Consider the following 23,537-nt stretch of genomic DNA (forward strand, 5'->3'; position numbering starts at 1 on the left):
CGGTGGTCGGTCCAGTGGAGTTCGGTGGTGTGGTTGAAGAAGACGTGGGAGATTGCTGAGAAGATGTGGTCCAGCGTGTGGCCAGTAGAGTGGGTGGGTGTTGTGACGAGTTGTCTGAGTCCAAGGTTGGTGAGGTTGTCGATCAGGGCGGAAGAGTTAAAGTCTTTGTTGTTCTCGAGGTGGAAGTTTAGGTCCCCGAGGAGGATGTAGTCCATGGAGGGGAGGGCGTGTGTGCTGACAAAGTCAGCAATGGAGTCGTTGAACTGTGGTTGGGGTCCTGGGGGTCTGTAGGCGAGGGTTCTTCTGAGGGTGGTGTTGGGGTCAGTGTGGATCTGGAAGTTCAGGGTGTCATCGGTGTATGTTGAGATTTTCAAAGTGTTCCTGTGGACGATGGCGATTCCTCCTCCTACTCCTTTGGTGAGGTCCTTGCGGGTGATCTTGTAGCCTTCTGGGATGGCTATGGCGATGTCCGGTGCCACGCAGAGGTTCCGCCAGGTCTCTGTCAGGAAGGCGACGTCTGGAGTGTTGGAGTCCAGTAAGTCCCAGAGTTCATCGGCGTGTTTGTGTGTGGAGGGGGTGTTGAGAAGGATGCATCCGAGGTAGTTGGGTTCTTTGTTAGGTGGGTTGGCGGGCCGGACGCTGGTGAAGCTGCAGTTCTGACAGGAGAAGGTTCCTTGGGTGTGCTTTGGGGCGGCCAAGCAACAGGTGCGTGATCGTCTTGCGTTGAGTGTGTGGAGGGTGCTGGAGTTATAGCAGATGCAGGTGTTGTGGCACTTGCGGGGGCCAGGAGTCCTGGCGCTGGGCGCGGTCCAGTCGGGGACGGGCGCAGACAGGCTTGCCTTAGGCGCACTTTAGGCGTGCCAGCTGTGCACCCGCTGCACGCAGCCGCTGTGTGGCTTTCATATGAAGGGATGTGGGAGGGAGGAGCCGCAGGGAGGTGGGAGCGGGGCGGCGAATGGGAGTGCGGGGGCGGGGCCACAGTGACGCCGTGACAGGAAAACGGGCGAGGAACGACAATTAAGACAAGTGAGGCACAGGAAAGTAAGGCAATCAGGCTCGAAAAGAAAACAATTGAGGCGCAGGTAGAAAACAGGTTAGGCACAGAGAGAGCAAGGTTTAAGAACAACAATGCGGTACAGGCGGTGAGGCAGGCAAAGACAGGCAGCGGCAAGGGGAGCGACCTGCCTGCGAGCAGGGTCAGAGGTCGTTCCTTTCACCGATGCACGGCCTCCATATGAGGGGATGTGGGAGTAAAGTTAAGATTTTGTCTTAAATCTGTCTCAAGACTGTCCTAAGTTTGTCTTAAGTCTGTCTTAAGTCTGTCTTAAGTCTGTCCTACTACTTTTGGTATTCACAGAAGGCATTTAGTAGTAGTAAAGTTAGGATTTTGTCTTAATTTTGACTTAAGACAGACTTAAGACAAACTTACGACAGACTTAAGACAGTCTTAAAACAAACCTAAGACAGACTTAAGACAGACTTAAGACAGACTTAAGACACACTTAAGACAGACTTAAGACAGACTTAGGACAGACTTAAGACAGACATAAGACAGACTTAGGACAGACTTGAGACAAAATCCTAACTTTACTACTACTATTTGCCTTCTGTGAATACCAAAAGTAGTAAGTTTAGGATTTTGTCTTAAGTTAGTTCTGTGAATCAGGCCCAGAGACAGCAAGGTTTAAACACAACAGTGCGGGTACGGGCAGCGAGGTAGGCAAAGACAGGTAGAGCCTTGCAGCGGCATGGAGAGCAACCTGCATGCGAGCAGGGTCAGAGATGTTCTGATAAATTATCTAATGCCATTCTTGGAAGAGCTGATATTCCAACTTGCTAGAAAGCAGCTGAAATTGTCCCAGTGTTTAAAACGGGTGCATGGGATTTCCTCCTCAACTATAGACCAATTAGCCTCATAGATGTTGCCCAAAAGGTTTTCTGCAGGCAGGTTGTGAACTCATTTGGATGATTGGATAGAAGAGAAACAGATCCGTGCAGTGGTGTGGGGAGTGACCTGCCCGCGAGCAGGGTCATAGATGTACTGATAAATTATCTAATGCCATTCTTGGAAGAGACGATATTCCAACTAGCTGGAAAGCAGCTGAAATAGTCCCGGTGTTTAAAAAGGGTGCATGGGATTCCCCCCTCAACTATAGACCAATTAGCCTCATAGATGTTGCCCAAAAGGTCTTCTGCAGGCAGGTCGTGAACACATTTAGATGATTTGATAAAAAAGAAACAGATCCTAATGAATTTGAAAGTGGGTTTTAGGAGACAGACGAGCACAATTGATCAAATGTTCCCCTTTCTGGCCATTCATTGGAAAAGGGCTGTGCTTTAAAAGTCCCATTTCTACGTAATTTTTATTGACCTAAAATCCACTTTTGATTTGGTACCGAGGGACAAACTTTGGTAGGCTCTGAATCAGAATGTATCCCTAAGGATCTGCTGTCTATGTTATTGCGTTTGCAGCAGAACACATGCGCCAAAGTACGCTGAGGTAAAAATGGCGAGTTAACCAAACCCATCAAGTTACACAAGGTCATATGACAGGGGTGTGACATTGCCAACACTTTTTTCTCGCTCTATCTAAATGGCATTGCTGCCATACATGAAGATTGTCAGTATGATGTCACTAGGATCATGGGCCGGATGACTCCCCTGCTCTTCTTTGCATACGACACCTTGTTGGTGTTGAAGACCCCTACTGACTTTCAATCCTTGGTGGATAGATTTGCCGCATTTTGTGCTGCATGAGGACTGCTGATAAATCATACTAAAACAAAGTTCATGGCAATCAACCCTCATAAATCATACCTAGGTGTAATCAAGCTTGATGGTGCCATTTTGGAGAGGGTCACAGCCTTTGACTAGCTTGGCATTAAACTGACTAAGAACATGTGCTGGTCCTTGCAAATTGATAGGAGTACTCTGAATTTAACCCATCATGCCTCAGCTATCCCCATTCTTTACATGTCCACAGAAGCCAGGACTATTTCACCTGCCTTTAATATATATAGTTCCAAAGCAGAGTTGAGTGCTTTGTATAGGGCTGAATTGTCGTGGGGCACATGTCTGGCTCAATTAGGCACAGCAGAAAATACCTTTATGAGATCTTTGGTGGGCCTACCTAAAAGTACTTCACTATTGCAGCTAAGCTGGGAAATGGCAATTAAACCTATAACCTATAAAGCCCACTTAGGACCACTAATATATTGGCATAGGGTGAAATATACTCCGGCGTTAGGAGTACTATAAAGCTTTTAAAGATATAGTGGACTTTGATAAATCTCACAAGAAGTGGCTATGTTACGTTAGGGAGGCATTGGCCATGCTTGGCTTTGGGGAGGTTTGGCTGAATAATGGAAACCTGCAACAGTTGTCTTAAGAAAACTTAAAGTCTACTTTTTGGGCCCATAAGTGGGGTCAGGTTGTTTGAAATGCGAACCACCATACCTTAACTAATTATTTTTTTAATATGATCTTATAACCATGTTCAAACCAATCCTTGACTACATAAACTCTATAACTGCTAGACTTCTATATCTCAAATTGTGATATGGTCCTTTAACACTACGATCTCATTGCTCCCAATAGAAGACAGGTTCTGGTCGTACTACTCTGTCTCCAGTTTGTCTACAAGCAGATGAAACATTGGTTCACATTGGTTCACTTTTTATTTTTCTGCCAGAATACGAGCTTCTGAGAAAAAACTGAATTCTTCCAATATGGAGACAACTTGAATGTAGGCACTGTTATCCTGCACTTACATTGCTGCACACACAGAGACAGGAGAGGCAGATATGTGTGCAGTCTCCAAATACTTGCAGAGGAGCTGGATTATCAGAACTAAAGCCTTAGCCTAATTAACTGACTTTTCCAAGGTGTCTCTTTTAAACCTTGATACATATGAAATTTTAGGAGGTCTTTTGTTTGGTTGAAGATTTGTACCTGTCACTTAACACTAAGATGATGTCCCAATAACTGTCTCTGTTTATATGTGGATGTGTTAGAGTTGGTACTATTTAAGGGTACCCTTGTTGGTCTGTGTTCTCTTTTAATATGGTGTATATGATTGTATGTTTTTATGTATGTTAACCCATTTTCTAAATGCATCATTGTGGATGTATTATTCTTCATGTACATTTAAGGAAACAATACATTTTTTATTGTATTCGTTTGTATTATAAGCTGTACTATATTGGCTTATAACCCGAATAAAGTATTGTGATGATGATGATGATGACTACCCAACTCTTTGGTATTGATTTTATCAATGTACAAAGTCAAAAAGTAAAGCCCTGAAAAGAATCAAACTAGGCATGAGTGATACTTTCTTCAAATGCATACAACCTAATCATATTTTGCACAATTTGTTGGGGGCAAGAAGAGGGAGCTCTTTTGTGTTCATATGTGCATGCACCTTCCTCTTCTCATACATGTCTCTTTCTCTATCCATGCTTGTCCACTCTCTTGTCTTTTTCTCTCTTCCTCATATCTCTGCAGTTTGATTCTTAAAGAATTACGCTTCCCTGCTGTGCACGTATCAAATTACGTTCTCTAGCACTCCTTCCTATCCCTGCTCTTTTTCTGTTAGAGGTTCATTCATTTCACTTCTGTAATCGGATGAAATCCGAAATTGTTTCATCCCACTGTAGCTGTTAAAGAATCCATGTAGGCAACGATCCATTGCCCATAGTATGGTATGTAGACTCACATCTATTCATCTTTGGATACTAAGTTGATTGCCAGTTTCCCAATGTAGAGTACACTTGAGTACTTCTCTTACTATGTGATACTGACATTTCAAGTTTATTCTATTGTACTAAAACATATACATTAGAAAAAATATTGATGACCAAAATAGGGACAAGGTGAGTCTAACTAGTTTACTATAGGGATACTACATTTAATTACTCATAAATGCTTTGATAATATATTTCTTCACGTTATGTGGATGCTGAGTAAAGAATGTTAAATCTACACTTCCCAACCTTTATTTACTGATATAATATTTTAGCTGGTATTTTTGTTTCATTTCCTATTTTGTTTTGGAGTCTCGGATGGAAATGCTGTAGAATGCTTCATGTGACAGAAACTGCATGAGTTATAAAAGGAGCATCATGAATTCATTGAAGACAGATCATTTTTGAAGAACATTAGCTTTCTTGTGATGCTGAAAGCTTTGATTGCCAACTATTTGTTTCAATGGTTTTAAAGAACTGTGGATTGTATATTTTCTTCGCTGGGCACTATATAAATTGATTATGATGAGGGTGTCTCTTTCAGTCAACATGCATAAACTGTAAATATACATATATGGGTTTGGTATATGGGAACTCACAACGCAGGCCTTTCTGTATTGCTTCTTTCTATGCCAAAGCTCATGCTGGGTAAGGATAGTCAGGAATGAGCAGGTGGTCTTATCTTCATCTGCTGCCCAGAGTCTAGATACCTATGTTACGCTTCCACTATGTGGCCATTGACAAAATGCATATTTTCCCAAAATCTGTTCGCTTTCAGATTCGTAAACCTACAATATGTGTAAGTTGTGTTCAGTGGCGTAGCTGGTGGGGAGGGAACAAGTGGTCTGTCGACCACCATCCCCCTGGAACAAGTCATCTGTCAATCGACAGTCCCACTCTTACCTGCACCAGGCAGCCGGCCGGCAAAATCAAGGATCACCCGGATGTCAATAGGTCTAGCTATGCCACTGGTTGTGCTGCTAATTTGCAAATTAAAGATGTAATTTTACTTAATAACCTTGAAATTTTCTAACTAAATAACAGCTTTTAACACTTAACTCTAGTCTCCATTTTAATTTGAGTTATGAATTATTTTTTGAACTAACCTCTAAAACTAATGACTAACATCCATTCTTTTTAGATGGCCGATTGAAGACCTGGGTCTACGGTGTGGCTGCTGGAGCTTTTGTTTTGCTGATCTTTATAGTTTCTATGATCTATCTTGCATGGTGAGTTGATTGATAATTCAAATTGATAATGCCTATTGATTGAGGTGTGCACAATGAACTACGTGAAGAATGCAATTTTCACTAAACTGACACTAAATCCACTAACATCTGATATAGTTTAGCATCAATGAATGACAGGAATGCCTAATGAGTGTTGAATATTGTTTGCTTTTAACTCAATGAATGCATACCTTATGCCTGCGTCACACAGAGGTGTTTGTGAATTAGTAAAAATTACAAAAGCTATGCAGGTTCATAAGAGAAGCAGTGCTTTGCATAACATCATAGTTTCAAATAATTCCATTGTGACTTGTCAACAAAATAGTTGTTCAATTTGTAGACTAATCATTTAAGTTCTTACGACTGCAAGTCTCTGGAGAACTTTTGAAATAATCATGTATTCATTTTAAAATTTAACACCACAATTTCTCATGCATACAAGATTTCAAATGAAACCTGAAATTTTGAAAAATGTTGGCAGAACATTGATTTGTCTAGATTGCCTGATGCATGCAATTAAGCACTGGTCTTATTCATATCTCCTTAAGGATTTGTTAACTATATGGAAATGTCCAGACGGAGCGGTAATATATACGTTCAAAGCATGTGAGCTGTAGATTCACAGGTTGTGCATAATCTGCTATTAAGTGTTGGCTCCTTTCAGTGATAGTGCGCATGGGCATCTACTCCATTGTTTGATTGTTTTTTTCTCCCCATCGGTTTCGGTCGTGAATTACTGCGCTCCGGTTTGACACCATTCCTTTAGTTTCCCTGGGTGCGCAAGACACTCACCCTCGACGATATTTTTTCTCATCGCGTCTCCCGATCTATCGCGTATCGCATTTTTTTATTAAAACTATCTTTTGATTGGAAATCTCATGGAAAGCCTCAGGCCTACCCGGGCCGTGTCGACCCGCAGTCGATGGAACAAACTTGCTTCAAATTCTGCCCTCAGTGTCACACATGGCAGGCTTTCTGCTCCAAGAAAACACTTTGCAACCATCGGGCTCAACGTTGCGACATGCAGAGCCAGCATACAAGGTCCAGTCCGGACATTTTCGGGCAATAATTGGACAAAGAGGCCGGGGAGACCATAGGAACTGTGGAGTAGGAGTTGATCTCCATCTTTGAGCTCGACTCCGACCAAGAGGTAGACATCCCACATGGACAACGTACTGTGAGTACAGATCCCCCTTGTTCCAAGATCCAACTCCACATAAAAAGAAGGCTCCGATCCAACCCGCACCCTCGGGCCCTGGTCGGCACTGAGACCGAGCTTCTGACGCCCCACCTTCCGGCTTGGCACTGAAGCCTACTAAAAAAACCTGCCGGCTCTGAAAGGACTCACCCCAAATCGAGCTCCGAGCCAAGAGCTTCAGGGTCAAAATACAAGTCCACTCCGACCCACATCATTCGGCCCCGAAACACACTAAGGATCTGAAGACACCAACGCCTAAGACTCCGGTCAGATGTGACGAAATCACCGAAAAAGCACAGCTTTGACGCTCTGAATGACAAATCGGATTCAAAACAGAAATTGTTGTATATTCATCCACAGACTGGACACTTCACCACTAAAGTGACTTTAAAAAGAAGGACTAGTACAGAAGAGAAATATTGCATTCCTTTGAAGAAGAGAACTGTTTGAACTAACCCTTCCCCTCCTCCTCTTCCTCTTCCTCTTCCATCACCTCCTTCGCCTAATTTTCAACCAATTTCAACTGAGCATTCACCAACACATACACCTGACAACCAGGATAAGGGGGATGGCAATGGGGATGGGGATGATGATCAGGCTCTACAAGATCCATTGGACGATTAAAACATCAATTCGCCCACAGGCAATGATCCCGACTTGTACCCTAACAAGCCTTCTCCACCAGATGACAGTGTAGGCTACATTGATTTACTGGGTAGAGCTGCCAACTATCGTGAGGTGCAGCTACATAAATAATCCCTAGAAGAGGATTTCCTATTTGAAACCCTTGGAAGCTCACAAAAGTCATCACACACACTACCCAAGCTCAAAGGGCGGATCAGGCACGTCGATGACATCTTCAACTACCCCGTCAGGGCTCATATTATTACCTCTAGGGTAGATAGGAAATACAAGCCAGCACCTTTGGACCCAGTATGTATAAGGGGACAATTACCATTAGACTCCATGGTTGTGTCCAACGCAAGAAAAAGAGCCAACTCCCAAACTATAGGAGATGCTCCACCCCTGGATAAAGAATCCAAACGTATTGATGCTTCGGGAAAAAGGGTGGCCTATCAGGCAGCAAATTTCTGGTGTATCTCTAACACTCAGGCATTGCTAGCACGATACAACTGTGCGCACTGGGACGACTTGGAGCAAATAATCCAATTTATGCCCCAGGAGCATAGATCTAAAACACAAGACCTGGTGCATGAAGGACAAATTCTTCCTATCAACTCAATAAGATGCTCCCTAGATGCTGCAGACACTGCTGCTAGAGCTGTAAACACCAGCGTCCTTTTAAGGAGATACACCTGGCTCTGCATATCTGGGTTCAAACACAAAGTTGAAACCTCCATATTAAATACACCCTTTGATAGGGAACCCCTATTTGGCCCAGTGGTAGATCCTTCACTAGAAAAGATGAAGAAAGACACTGAAGTGGCCAAATCCATTGGAGCCATTCAGTCAACACAAAGCAGTGGTTCCTTTTGGCGCTCTTTCTACTGCGGATGCTCCAAAAATACCTCCACGGACACCACCTCCACCTACAAGGGCAATAACCAGCCCTCTCCCCCTCTCCATTACGTCCACTCCTGGCCTGCTTCTCACCTCCTCAATTCGGGGGGGTCCAGGTCCTAATGAATAGTGTGTCTCCATTAAACCTGCAGATGTAGGTTTTTTTCAAATGCGCTGGAGGGAAAGCAGAAGCCAAACAAGTCTGAAGGCAACAATTAATCACAGAAAGGCATTAAAAGGAAAGGCAACAAACAACATTTCCCCAATGTGTTGAGAACAACACATGATGGCATGTAAAGCCTTGGTTATTATCAATAAAAAAGAGGCGAGGTGGAAATAAAGGCTGAAAAACAAGCACCATCGGTGATCTCAGTCGCACTTTCATTGTAAACTGGCAAAAGCAGAGGCTAGAGTTATATATGTGAAGAAAGAAGACATGTGTCAAACACACACACAAATTGCACTTGGCAACAAGCCGGTGCAGGTTACACAGAAAACAGACTTACAAAAAAGAAAACAAACAAAAAAGCCCACAAACTAATCACCAAACAATGCCATCGCATGCAGAACGAGTGCCTTGAAGACCCCAGAAGCGGCCTCGGCTTGTATCACTTAATCAGAAACTGTCGCCATTGCAGGAATGAAGAAAAAAGTGCTTACCGACTAATTCAAGGAGACCGTGTAACGCCGCAAGTGAAAGATCCAGTCCGGATGGCCTGTCCGAGAAGGAAATAGGGCATTAACAAAGAAGCCTCATTTTTAATCGGATGTCATCATTTACCACAAACAATGACACCAGCCAATGGATAGAAGGGGCGGAGCCTACACTCCACTTCTGAAATCTTTATAACAAGAAACCTCGCAGAGCGAGCAACGCATGCAGGCTACAACCCAGGTTGGCGAGACCTAAAAAGCACTGATAGTGTCACCTTTATCCTAGAACTGACTTAACTTTCAGTTACAGTGTCTTAATTGGCACAATTTTGGTAATCTTGCATAAAGACATTTATGTATATAACATTACAGAGATTAAGTCATTGCGCCACATCACGTAATTTCAGGGATAAATTTTAGATCAAGGTGTACTGTTTGGATAATTTTTGAATGTGAGCGCTATTTCAGGTCAATTTGTACCCAATTAGACCATTCAGGTAACTGTTTAGAGCAAAACTACAAATCCAAACACAAGCAGCAGTATTTTGAATGCAAGCAGCAGTTCCTTTTACATGGGCAGTCAATATATATTTCGGGTACATTGTTTGCCCCAGTGGACCGTTCAGTCAGTTTTGAGCGCAAAACTACCAATCTAAACATGGGCAGCTGTGTTTTGAACTCTAGTAAATGGAAATCAACTAAAAATTAGATTTCTTACCAGATTGGAATGTTCGGGTAATTTTTTGAGTGTGAGACACACCTATCATAGTTTTATATAATTTTGCGTAATTGTGTAGTAATTTTGTGAAACTATGCTGTAGCAAGTTGAAGGAGTTTCACACACCCCATCTTCGTTCAGCTTCAGCTCAGCAATGAATAGTACTCGTACACCACTTATACATTATTAAAAAAAAATTCTATCTGAACAAAGGGTAATATTTCTTTATTAATTGCCCTCTATCACCATGATTAAAAAACTTGTGAGGAGGGATCTGCTCTAGGCCCTTCTCTAAAAACAACATGCTTCTGCAACTAATTTGGCCTAATGTGGTACAGCGTATTCATAAGGATTTTACTTTTGACCTGGTACACTTTTACACAACCACACAACAAGATGGGTATTTTTGTTCTCTTCTACTCTCAGTCCCCTATAGTGTATTGCTTTACAAAGTCGGCCATGGAAGGAACTTTAATCCAAATTTTGAGTAAAACAGGAACTGATTCAAATGATTGTATTTCTGTATTAATGTGCTACACTTCAAGGGCAGGCCACCATTTTGCAATACAAAATACAGTAAGAAATAAAGAAATGTAATGTCTGAAACTACTTTATGTAACAATATAAAAAGGAGATAAGAAATTAGGGTGCTGTAGAAGGTTTATATGGGAAACAATTAAAAATAGCACCAAAAACATTCAATTTCGAATAGAAACAATGACATGGAAAAGGAAAATCCAAAAGGAATTTAAAATGGTTAAATTATAATAAATTAACTTCTAGGTAAACAAAATAACATTACATTTTATTAATAAATGTAAGAAACTGGAGGGGGTATTTACCCACCCCAAATAATAACCACAATCCTTGCTAGGGTGAGCCACTAAAGTCATTAAATTAATCGGAGCCTTTGAATCCTTGTATCCTGCAAGTCTTTGGTGCGCTGGTTCACGGTAGCGGTGCTGTAGTGTTACGGCAGAATGGAGGTGTACCAGAGGGCAGGAACTGCATCTCCCTGCAGTCCTTGCGGCGAGCACGCTGCCTATGCTGTTCACGCATCAGGAGATGCTTAAAACGGGTCCAGGGCTCCCGCAGCCCGAGGCTCGCGAAGCCTGGGCCAAGGGCGGGCCCGTCCGTGGCCGATCGAGGCTTGGCTGCCCACCCCCCCTCTTGGTCTGTTGTACTGCTGTCCTGGGATTCCTGCTCGCCTATCACTGTAGTAGCTACGATGTTCTAGGCTGCTGAAGGAGCTGTCCTTCACCCCAGTACCTGTTACCTGTCATCTTGAATAACACTACCAGTGACAAAGGAGGAAGGATTGTGTAGTGTGGTATGGTGGACTGGGCTCATCCTAAAACTGTTCTAATCTGATTAATACCCCAATATCATTGCTTGCGGTTGATCTCTTGTCCAGTGGGTTAGGAGGGTCTGTTTTACCCCCTCTTTTGCCAGTGTCATCTGGCTGATCAGTTTCTTGTTTCTATCTCCGATCATTTAGCTATAGTTAGGCGCAAGGATACGCCAGCTACAGCTTCGGTGAAGGGAAAGACTGGCACCACTGCTACGGTTTCTGCTATGGATTCCTTCTTCTCAGACAGAGGGTGATGATGAACTCTTGAGCCTGTCCAGTAGCCCTGGGATTCTTGTGGACTGACAGATCGGTGCTGGGGCAACTAGTGTGTTAATTACCCATTCTAAGTAAATGCCAACGCCAATGCCTCTCTCGCCTGTCACTATAATATGCAACAAGGGGCTTAATGACCCTATTTCTACCCAGGGATATGTCGCTTCTATGAACAGTAGGCCGATGGAGGCATCTTAGCCTGTAGAAGTGAAGATGTAAACCCAGCATCTAAAGGGAACTTGCGGTTGGGCATTGGCTCTAAAAGGAAAATTCAATCTACTTGGGGTAAAGCGAAGAAACCTAAACTCAACATGGTCTCTAAACCCCCAGCACCCGCCACAGCATACCCTATCACTGTCCCTACCTTGGATTTTCCCGGGGCACTGGAAGCTTTCCAGGCAGTGATGACCAGCTTGCTGGACTTAAAATTGGGTCCTATCCTTGATAGACTGATTCGGATCGAGAAAACCGTAGCATCCCGGATTATTAACGGCATGCCATCTTTAACACCAGAGCCAAGTGTTGATTTGGGCGAGAGAAATGTTCGGGACTCTAACATGTGGACAAACCTGTTGAATACCATGATGGACCAGCCACAAAATCAACCACAGAAACAGTCTGTAGTACAGGGGGGGCTTGGAGCAAAGAATATAGATGCTGACGAGAGAAGGGTTACCTCTGTACATGCTAGAGCTACAGATGAAAATCACTGTTTAAGGGCCAGGAGGTTGGTTAGCAGAGAGGTCCAGCTATCGAGTCTACCAGTAATTGACTTACCACCTGAATCCACCCCTTATGTAGTAGTCCTGTGGAATGTCCCAACTCTTCCCCGGGGGATTAATGAGGATTATGGGGAGTTAAAAAACAAAGTACTTCACTGGCTAACAAACAACACTGCTTTGGGTGCACGGGTGGCTAAAAATATCATCATGGCCCACAGAGTCAGTTGGATTGGTAGCTCTTGTAAAACGGGCACGGGCGATTGTGTTATTATTAACTTTGATTGCCCTCATCTTGTTGGTAGGATACTGTCCAGGGACTCACACCCAGCTTTTCTCACACCTGGATCTGTAGTTAGGGCCTTACCATTGGGCTATTTTTATAAACCCGACCCCCCCAGGGGATATGTATAAGAACATCTCCATGGAAGCTCCCCGAGGTGGGTGGTCACACATATTTCCGCCAGCATTTGCGCAACTGCCTACACCCGCGGTTCATGCAACATCTTTGACAGTCTGTCAGTATGTTGCCCCTCCCACTCTGGAGTTAATTAATGGATTATCCCCATTAGCAAGGCTGTAGGAGTATGACTGACTTATAACCTCTTAATTTTCTGGCATCAAACCCGATTTAAATAAGCAGCACTCACCAGTGGTAGTTGAGGGGGACTCTTGTGTGTTTGCTAATAATATTCTAACATGGAACATTGCGGGCCTGGCTAACAAGTTTCACGACCCAATATGGTTGCAATTTGTGAATCAATTCCCTTTGATTTGTTTACAGGAAATGTGGTTGGTGGATTGTGATTTATTTTTGGAAGGATATAAGGCTTTTTTTGCGCCAGTCTCCCCTTCAGTGGGTGGAAAACCTAAGGGTGGTCTAGTTACTTATATATCCCTGGCAGTCGACTGCCAGATTCAGGTTGTGCCATCTCCAAGCCCAGGAATACTGGTGTTGATATTAAAAATGGGGGCTACTAGATTGGGTCTCATTCATTTTTATAATTCCGTGGCTTGCCTTTCAGGTGTCTGTAATATTACAGCCCCGGGTACATTTATAAGGCAGTCCTTTGGCTCTATTCTACTTAACCTCCTGGTTCTCAGTGATTTTAACATCCAACCTTGTGGAGACCCAAGGGCAACCTGCATTTTTAAGTTAGGCTGCACGCGGATGAGGGGGATTTACTTGTGCATATAAATTCATCCCCACCAAAGTTGGTGAACTTTTAAGCGCACTGGCCCGCATAGTAGTAATCTCTACCCCCAGATGGTTTGATTCTTCTTTCTCCCAGTCTGCGAAAAGGCTGAGGGAAGCCCTGTCAGCTAAGTCAAGAAATCAATCTCAGGTTCTCGTATGTCGAAAAGAATATAAAACAATATTGGCCAAACGGAAGGGCGTTCTGAAGGAGGAGGCTTGGAGGGAGTTGATTGAGTTGAGTACCCTCAGGAATAGCTCCAGGTTTTTTTAGCATTGTAAACAGACAACTTTTTGAATATGAAGTTGGGGGGGGGGTTAGATTCACATATTAAATCAATATTTCAAAGCTCTATGAAGCAATTTGGTCAGCCATGCTGTGATATGAACGCCTCTGTAGTGATTTTTGAACAGGGAGAGGTTGATGTTGGCATTGCAGGGTTAACCAGTAATAAAGCTCTAGGACCAGATGGTATTCCCCGGATTTATTTAAGTCTGATCCATCTTTTTGGGCACCAGTCCTTGTGGCTGTGTTTAATGCAGCTGATTCGAACGGTTGCCCTGAGCCCTGGGCCACCTCTACTATAGTCTTCGTTTTCAAGAAGGGTGATCAGAATAGCACTTATTGATATAGGTCAATCTCACTTCTTGACTCAGTGGTTAAGATTGTGGGCGGTCTTACTTTTAGAAAGATTATCCACCTGGGCAGAGGAGCTCAAGATAATGTCTGATGTCTAGTTTGGATTTTTTCCAGGGCAATCAACCGTGGCCCAGTGCCTTAATTTAACCGTGTTATTAAGCAAATATACAGTTGAGTGCCCAGGTACTATCTACCTATCCTTCATGGATGGATGTCTTTCGCATTTGATTGCGTGAATAGGGTTAAACTGTGGCAGTCCATGAGGGTAATGGGGGTAGAGAATAACATTGTTAATTTTTTAGAAGTCAACCAAGGCCAATGTTCGATTCTCCCAGGACATCCACGTCTCAAGGGACTTTGAGATAAAGAGTGGAGTACAGCAAGGCTGTATCCTGGCCCCATTTTTGCTTAATTTTTACATTAATGATTTGGACAGAGCGTTAAGAGCTACTGGGGTAGATTACCGGTATGTAGACCTGCGTGGCCTGCCCATCCTACTTTATGCGGACGATGCCATCTTTTTATCGAGGACTGCTATAGGTCTGAAAACCTTGCTAGACGCATTTTCCAACCTCATGGAGGACTGGGACCTATCAATCAACAACTCAAAATCTTATATAATGCAGGTGGGGTCTCGACAAAAAGTTCAGAGTCAGCCCACTAAAAGCCCCCGCACTGATTTATTTTCTTATCTTATTTGGATGATCAAATAAAATACGTGCCACTAATTTCTAGGAAAAGGGGGGACTTGGCACGGGTGAATGCAGATATTTTCAATTTGGCCTCTAGACTAGGGAAAAGACCAATTGCAGCTCTGCAGAAAGTGTACCAAGCGAAAAGTGTGGCTATAGCTAGTTATGGAAGTGATATATGGGGGAATATTGTTGTGGATTCTCTCCAGGTGACTGAGAATAATTTTTTGAAGTGCTTGTTGTGTGTCCCGTGTAGTCTGTCGAATTTGGCGGCCCATGAGGAACTGGGGTCCCCTTTCTAAGTAACACTCTGGCAGTACGCCCACTTGTGTTTTGGTTGAAGTGTTGGTTGAATCAGCCATTAACTCTTAATCATCTGATTTTAAGAGAGTGTATGTCTCTTGATAATGTATCCCGAATACCGTGGCTTAATTATATTAAAAGTAGCCTAGAAGGATTAGGGCGTGCTGACTTATATTCTAAGCCTGACACCATTGTAAAAAAGGACGTGGAGTTAATCAGGGAATCCTTCCTCACTCTGAGGAAACTGAAAGGGATGAGTGGGAACTTCGGAAACCGAGTGTTCGCATCTTTTTAAAGCTCAAAACAACTCCTTTTACTGAGCCGTATTTCCTGGGGTCTTCATCCCACACATGAGCGATTTTTATTGACTAGGTTTCACCTGAATCTTTGTCACCTCCTGCTAGCTAGGCCAAAAGGGTGCAGTGGAGGTCAAGTGTTATCACCCTGTAGCTGCAACGGACAGTCTCCACAGGATCTGCTACACTTAATATTTTTCTGTAAATTTTTTGCGATCCCTCGAAGGTATTTTTTAGTCCCTATTTTAAACAGGATGAATTTTACCCAGGCTCGTCCTGCCCTACTGTATCTTCAGCTGTTGAAGGAGGATTGTATATTTTGTATTATGGGCTACTTAAAATCCACTGTGAGGGTCCTGCTTGGATATGTAGCAAAGTAGTTGATGAATCACCAAGGTCTTACAGGTCGAGGAGGACCAGCTCACTCTAGAAGGGAAAAACAACCTAAGGGAGATGCTTTCATGGTACAATGCATTTTACTGTTATAGATTAAAATTGGAGGTTGTGCAAAGGGTTCACTTCATATTTTATAAAGTGTGCTATTTCATGAGTTCATGTTTTGATGTATTATGGATTTTATGCAACTTTTATGGTTTTATCCATGTGAAATTGAATAAAGTTTATTTGATTTGATTTGGCAGCTATGACACTGAGCAAACAGATTTAATTTAGAGGCAATGTGTAAAGTATTTACATAGTGCCAAAACAGTACTAAAGTAAAAACACAACACAATGAAATTCCCAAACCAAATTAGAAAAAATAGTTAATGAATACAATCGTACCAAAACAACATAAATCCAACAAGAGGAGCTACATGAGGAGCTAGTGATATGAATTTTTAAAATTTTAAATCAAAACAATGCAATAATGTGCTAAGCAACAACCACGTCAACTGGTCACAATAGATTGAGATGCAATCTGAGGCTGACCAAAATGGAGCGTGGGTCAGCTATAGAAACCAGGTATGACCCAGTAAGATGTTTTACCTTCAGACTTAGGGCCTGATTATGAGTTTGGCGGTCCCAAGACAGCCGTACTCACAGTGGCAGTCCGACTGCCTTAACCTCAGTGATCCACCCGCCCAATTACAAATGCAGCCATCGGACTGCAACCAAGCAGACACAACCCTGCTGTCACTGCCAGGATCCTGGGTCCCGCAGTGGCAGCAGTCGGGGAAGCTAACCACAATGTATATTACGAGGTTGCTATCCAACAACCTTTTCATGGCAAGGATTCTGGCATGAAAAGGTTGCCGGAAAGGTGGGGAGGAGCCCCAAACAGGGCCCCCTTGTGTTTTTGCCATTGGACACTGTGGCTCGTGGCACATGTTGTGCCTCCCTATGCCTGCTCTGATGTGTGCGCACTCTATGCCATGCGTGACATGGTGCAGCAGAATTGCCTTTAGACTCACTCTGTGAGCCCAAGCATGCTGCGGCAACAAGATCGCCGACTTTTGGCAGGAAAGGTCTGGGCTTTAGAAATTTTATTATCTTGCCAAGGAACACCTGTCAGGATACATTTGATGTGTTCGCCATCTCAAGATTTCAAAATTTGTCCTTTGCAAATTTTTTGGGGCCAGAATTCCTCCAGCGGTGCAGGCTCCAGGCTGTAACCGAATATGACTACACAAGGCTAGATACCTTCTCCATGAGGTCCTGCTGAATTAAATTGGCTGTAGCCGAAAAGCTCGGAGCAGTGGAACTCTGAATATTTAGCCAGAGGCAATGTGCCAATGCCGGATCAGCTTGTGAGATTTTTCCCAGTCCTTCCAAAGTCTTTGGACCCACAATGTTTTTCAGTCCCAGGTTTCTCAGGATGTTAAGAAAAGTGTACGGTGTCACTGCCCAAGTTTCAGGACATTCATTTTTGCCCCTCTTGAACAAATAGATGACAACATTTTCCATGCCTTTCCCAGAATTGCCATTAATTAAATGGAGTTACCCAATTAAAGTCCGTGGACCTGGGGATCAGATGCCGTAAAGAATACAATAGTCGTGTACCTATACATCCATAAATCCATAAGTCAATTCGAAGTAACTGATATTCTCAACAGGAGCTACTAATAAGTCAGCTCACATTCCCAGGAAACTAATACCAAAATCCAAATGTGCACCAAACATAGTCTTCTCAATCAGTTTCTCAAAAAAGGGCATATATTTTATTTCACATATGTATATATATATAAAATACAATACCAAATCATCATATGATTCAAAAACAGTCAAGAAAAGGAGGGGGAGAAAGGGTTGCTCTATAGGGGAACGTGAAAGGATTTTTGTGCTCAAGTGTAAAAAGTTTTAGTACAGGGAATGATTCCCAAAAGCATATATTTACATAATTCAGTGTAAGCCTGGTAATTATTAACCAGTCATCGGAAAACTGGCCTAACACTAGTACATTTGTTGTAATTTATTTCTAAAAATTAGAGGATTATGTCTCATTTAAGGGAGGGGCACAGGGAGCGAAGGTCCAGTTTCCAAATTACAGGGGGTGTGGTGTCGATGTTTCGACCTAACGTGACGGCAGAAAAGGGAAATACTTTCCTCAGCCAAGTGGGTCTTCTTCAGGACAGGGGGGCAAACAGGGATGGGACAACCCTCACAAGGTCATGGGTAATGCCCAATGTTTTGAACCCGCCCAATGAGTGCGGTATGGTGCCCAAGGAATGGGAGAAGGACCCTGCATGGATTACGTGGGGTTCATTTACCATGTAAAGGACCTGTGTGTCAAATTCTACAGGACCCGCATTAAATGCAAGGTAGAGAATCATTAATTAGTAAATTCTCCACGTGGTAGCAATCACTAGATGATTGCTACCGCGTGGAGATAACGATTGATGGCTCAAGCTCCGGTAGGTCGAGATTTTTCAACCTCCTGAGAATCTACTGTTTTTGAATCGTATGATGATCTTTTATTGTATTATATATAATAAAATATAGAGCCTGTTGAGAATATCAGTACCTTCGGATCGATTTATGGATGTATAGTTATTGTAAGCAATGTAAGCAATGTAAGTAATATTTATTTGCTGATTACTTAAAATCATTACAATCCGCAAGATACATATACAAAATAAAATTAGGTTAAAAAATAAGCAGCTACAGTGTACATTTATATCAAAACAAAAATCCACAACTAAGCCCTAACATAGTTTATTTAACTGCAAATGATCAGCATGCAAAAGTAAAGTGCATTGTGCCAGCAGCTATAATTTACAGTATACATTACTCTGAGAAAGACTTTATAACAATGGGAACTGTGAAGATAAAAAATGCCCAATAAAATAACATTTTAAAAAGCTATCGCAATAAAGTGCAATTGTGCTAGTAAACTTTTAGCAGCGGAAACTAAAGTGCATTGTGCTAGCAGCTAAAGTTGTCAATATACCAAGAAACTTTAGAATAGTGAAGCATACATAAAAAACACAACCAACCATAGTAGAATTGCAATCGGAACGACGTTAGCAATAAAGTGCCTTTTCAATAATAGACTGTAGCAACAAAAATAAACTGCTTAATGCTGGCAACTTTGATTTACAATATACCATACATCAGTCTAAAAGATACTTTATACCAATGCGAACGGAGACAAGGAAATAGAAGTGAGTAGTGGAATACAATCGTTCAAACCTCGGAGATCGTGTGTGTTTCCGCTAAGCAGACTTTAACTATTCTAAGTTAAAGGATGCTAGCACTATCCGTAAAACCATTTAATAACAATATAATAAACAGCAACAGTACACTTGGGCTATCAAACCCTAACAACTACGGTTTGAAGATCGTGCATAACCCAAGAAACACATTGCAGCATTTTATATAATTTTCGTATCGTAAATATGTTCACTTCAATTGCCAATATTACAAAGTTTCTTTCCAGCTATAAAAATAAACTTAACAAATCGGGAAATGGCTCCATTTAAACATAAGATGATGGTGTTTCTACAAGATTTTGCAACCAATTCATTAAAAATAGACTTTAATATAGTTTTCCGCTCTTCTAACAATTTGGGGCATAAAGTTACTATATGCACTAAGGCTTCCTCACAAGAACCACATAACCTACACATTTTAGAGAGCCACTTATTTTCCCATCTTGGTATTCCGTCTTTAGTCGGATATCTCCCAAACCGTAGTAGCATAAATTTGTTCTTAATTAAGGGTTTTAAATGTAACAGCAAATATGGTTGGGGTGCTAGTTTACCAAAAGAATTTGCAATTGACCATAAGTGTTTTTTTCCCTAAATTCATATTTATCTATTATACTCGACAATAAAATGGCTGATTGATTAATTGATTTTTATAAACCACTTTACTCCTAATTTCTTCTTCTAGATTTGGACAATCAAAATTACGTAGACGCTCATTTAAATATGTTTGCCAACTACTCGCATATTCACTTCTCATCATCTCATGCCAACACTGATTGGCAAGAGAACCCTCTTCAGCATGAGACAATGACATTAAGGTTTTTAAAAATGTAGATTGTCGGGCCAATATTTGTCTTTTTAGAACAAATTCCAGTCTTATATTGGCTCGGCTAATATATCTAGGAATCCTAAAAACTGATTTATATGTCCTTATTTCAATGTCGTCAAGAATTTTTGCGTCTTTGCCGCGGAAAATAATAGAACCATAATCCAAGGATGGAATTAACTTTGCTTTCATAACCTTCAACAGGTGATCATGATTTGGGCATGGTAGCTTATCTCTCAGTTTTCTAAAAGCAAATGCTAGTGATGATGCCTTAGCTTCAAGATTATTAAAATGCTGCCTAAACGACATACTATCGTCAAATGTGATTTCTAAATATTTGTACAATTTTACACATTCTATGACCAAACCATTGATATTCCATTCTTTAATTCCTAATTTCGTTTTTCCCACGGTCATTATTTTTGTCTTTTTTGTATTTATTTTTAGACCATTCTGAGAAACATATTGGTTAAAAGAATCTTTTAATTTGTTTAGTCCTATAACAGATTGGCTTAATAAAATGGTGTTGTCGGCATATTGTAGATGTTTAATTTCTTTGCCTAAAATAGCCGGATAATGGGCATTAAAATGTTTAAAATGAACTGGGAGATCAGACATAAAAAGATTAAAAAGACAAGGGGCCAAGACACAACCTTGTTTCAATCCAATATTGGTCTGGAGGCGATGCGTTGAGTGTTTTTCATCACCAACATTGATCTGTACCCATGTATTGAAGTATAATAATTTAATCATTTTTAATAAAGTGTTAGATATACCCCAATTAGTTAACTTTGACCATAATACATTTTGCGGTACAGAATCAAAGGCGGCTTTTAAATCGATGAAACAAATATACAACTTTTGTTTCCTATATTTGGCCCTATCGCCCAATAATGTCAATAAAATCAAATTCGTATTAGTCGATTCTCCCTTTCTAAATCTAGTTTGTAAATTAGGGATCAGATCCTTTCTCAAGGCCCATGCTTCCAGTTCTTCCAAATAACAACTAGCGAAAATTTTAGCCTCCACATCCGTTAAGGCAATTAAATGATAATTTGCGGGATTGTCTTGAAGACCACTTTTATATATTGGTTGGACGATACTTTCCTGCCATGATTCGGGAATAGAACCCGTTTTAAGCACATCATTAAATAAAAATGTTAATACCTCTGGCCAATGTTTTAGATTTCCTTTAAAAACTATGTTCGGGATTCCGTTGGAGCAGGGTGCTCCATTTGATCTAATATTACTTATTACTTTTTTGGCTTTTTCTACCGACCATGGCTCATTATCAAATAGACCTAATGAATCATAGACACTTAAGTTTGTTCTTGTATCCCTTTTTCATTTGTTTAATTTGTTGAGATACAGCAAAATTAGGAATTCCTTACGCTTTTCTATACAATGCTCCTGTTGCTCTATTAAAACTTATTTTAAGGTAGAGTAACCTATTTGAAAACCACCCTGGTTTATTTAATGTCAAAGTTACACCTTTTGATGTTTTAGAATTAGGAAAATTAGCCAAAAGAGCGGAACACAAACAAGGCCAGAGAGTAACCATAGATTTCCCTTTAGCAATTGCATCATGAACAATTCAAATTATCAATAAATCTAAATGGTCATAATATAACACATTTACTATTTCCCATAAGATTGATAGTTGTGTGGATTTAACCTTATGTTTTGAACTTCTTTAAACATTAAAAAAAATAGTAGATTGCTTGGAAATTAATTTAATACACTGTAGCTTTTTACCTGAAAATCATTCTCAAAATGTTTAACATCCAAGTTCACAGAAACATAAATAGAGAGGCCGCCACTAGCACGACCAGTAGAGGCTTTACAAATAGCCACATTCGAATATTCAAAATAACCAATAAGGGGTTCACAAAACAAATTCAGAGTTTCCTGGAACAAAATTATGTCGAAGGTTTTAAGAAAACTTATTACATCTAGATCTTCAAGAAATGATTTAAGGCCGTTTGTGTTCCAAGAACAAATTTTAAAAAGTTGTACTGCTTTATCATGAGAATTCGGGCATCAATCGTTCTTCACAGGATTTCCATTTGCCAATGTGGATGGAAGCCAACTCCAATCGTCAACCGGATTAGTATAGTTATTGGTCCAGGACCATTGTTTTCTTTACCTTTTCCCAGAATTGGTCTAACATAATGAAAATCCACAGGATGTGAAGCAAGTCACATTCTGACCAGCCTTATCTGAAAATTGTGATTGGTATAGTAATTAGTCCTGTGCAATTTTAAGGCAAAGCGAAACTAGTTTTATCTAATTTTAAATTACTGAAATTTAAGCCTGGCCTCTCTAAGATATATGTGATGTTTTTAAGTGAAATACTAATTGAGGTCAACATTGGTTCACCACAAGTAATAAAGTCACCGACCTTTTAAGTCCCTGCAAATGTTCGTGATACATAACTTGAAGTGCCAGCTTTGTACGTTGCATTAGCCAGTGGGTGCGCTAACACATGGCTACTCCCTAACTAATGGGCAAAACGTTTCCATGGACAGCCCTTCTAACGTTTGCAACTCATTCTGTTTGCTTTACTGCAAACTATCCCACATTGCATAATTGTAAGAAAAGTCCAAGATGGCACAGGTTTTCTGTGCCAGCCAGGGATGTGTGTTTACGGTAATTAGAAGTCCCTTCCTCAGCTCAAACTGGTTCTGAGACCAGCTCCACTTCCCATTTGTCCGGTGCCCAAAAGGCTATGGTGGGTGCAAAGAACAAAGGCTGACCCTCCCTCAAGTTTCCCCATTACACTAAGCTATGAATGGGCAAGCTTCACCTCTCTTCCTTAAGTTAATGAACGTCATGGAACCTCCCCGACTTTACACTCCCCACCCAGACCATTCTGTCACCATTCCTAAGCCATTATCTCTGCTCTGAGAACAGTCTTCTCACCTCACTAAAGTCAAGCACTCGTGGGGCAGCTTATGGTAGGCTAATGCAAATTAGCCTTCAGGCGCTTCAGGTAGCAAAATTATAACTTTCTAAAAAATCCTTTTTCCTAAAAATCTAACTTCACTATTGAATCAGATGTTAATAAATATTAAAAGTTTTGGTTGAACTATTTTTGAAGGTTTTCCCTAATGGGAGATAGCAGAGTTAGTATTTTGATCTGCCCTCTGGATTTCTTCACAGGACAGCCAGAGCCTTCCATAGTGAAATTAGTTTTGAGGTGCTTTTCACTGCAGGATCATGGTAACATTACATATCTAAATGCATAATTTTTAAATACCTGGCACACTATCTTGTGTGCAACAAGTCCAGCATAGGGGTTACTTATTAATAATTAATAGGGATGTATAGGGATGTTTCTCCATATAAAAAAAAGTTATTTTGACATGTTGGAATGCAGGATTAAACTGTAGACATCAGAGTACATTGGTAGGCCTGAAGGCATGTTTTCCTTCCTCAGTCTAGTGGATGACATAATAAGTGCTGCGGTCAACCGATGATCTTTAATGCTCTATATCATCGGTGTATTCCTGCACCATATAGCATGTTCT

The 23,537-nt window shown here is 41.4% G+C and overlaps 1 protein-coding gene across 1 annotated transcript in view; it reads left to right on the forward strand.

Moving 5' to 3' along the window:
- THSD7A (thrombospondin type 1 domain containing 7A) overlaps nt 1–23,537 on the forward strand; it is a 1,031,465-nt gene that overhangs the window by 988,064 nt on the left and 19,864 nt on the right. Inside the window, exon 26 of the mRNA XM_078663785.1 lies at nt 5,887–5,974. Within this exon, the coding sequence (XP_078519911.1) occupies nt 5,887–5,974 (88 nt within the window). The remainder of the gene's footprint in view (nt 1–5,886; nt 5,975–23,537) is intronic.

The sequence above is a fragment of the Lissotriton helveticus genome, chromosome 10, assembly GCF_964261635.1.
Source record: "Lissotriton helveticus chromosome 10, aLisHel1.1, whole genome shotgun sequence".
Classification (NCBI taxonomy): domain Eukaryota; kingdom Metazoa; phylum Chordata; class Amphibia; order Caudata; family Salamandridae; genus Lissotriton; species Lissotriton helveticus.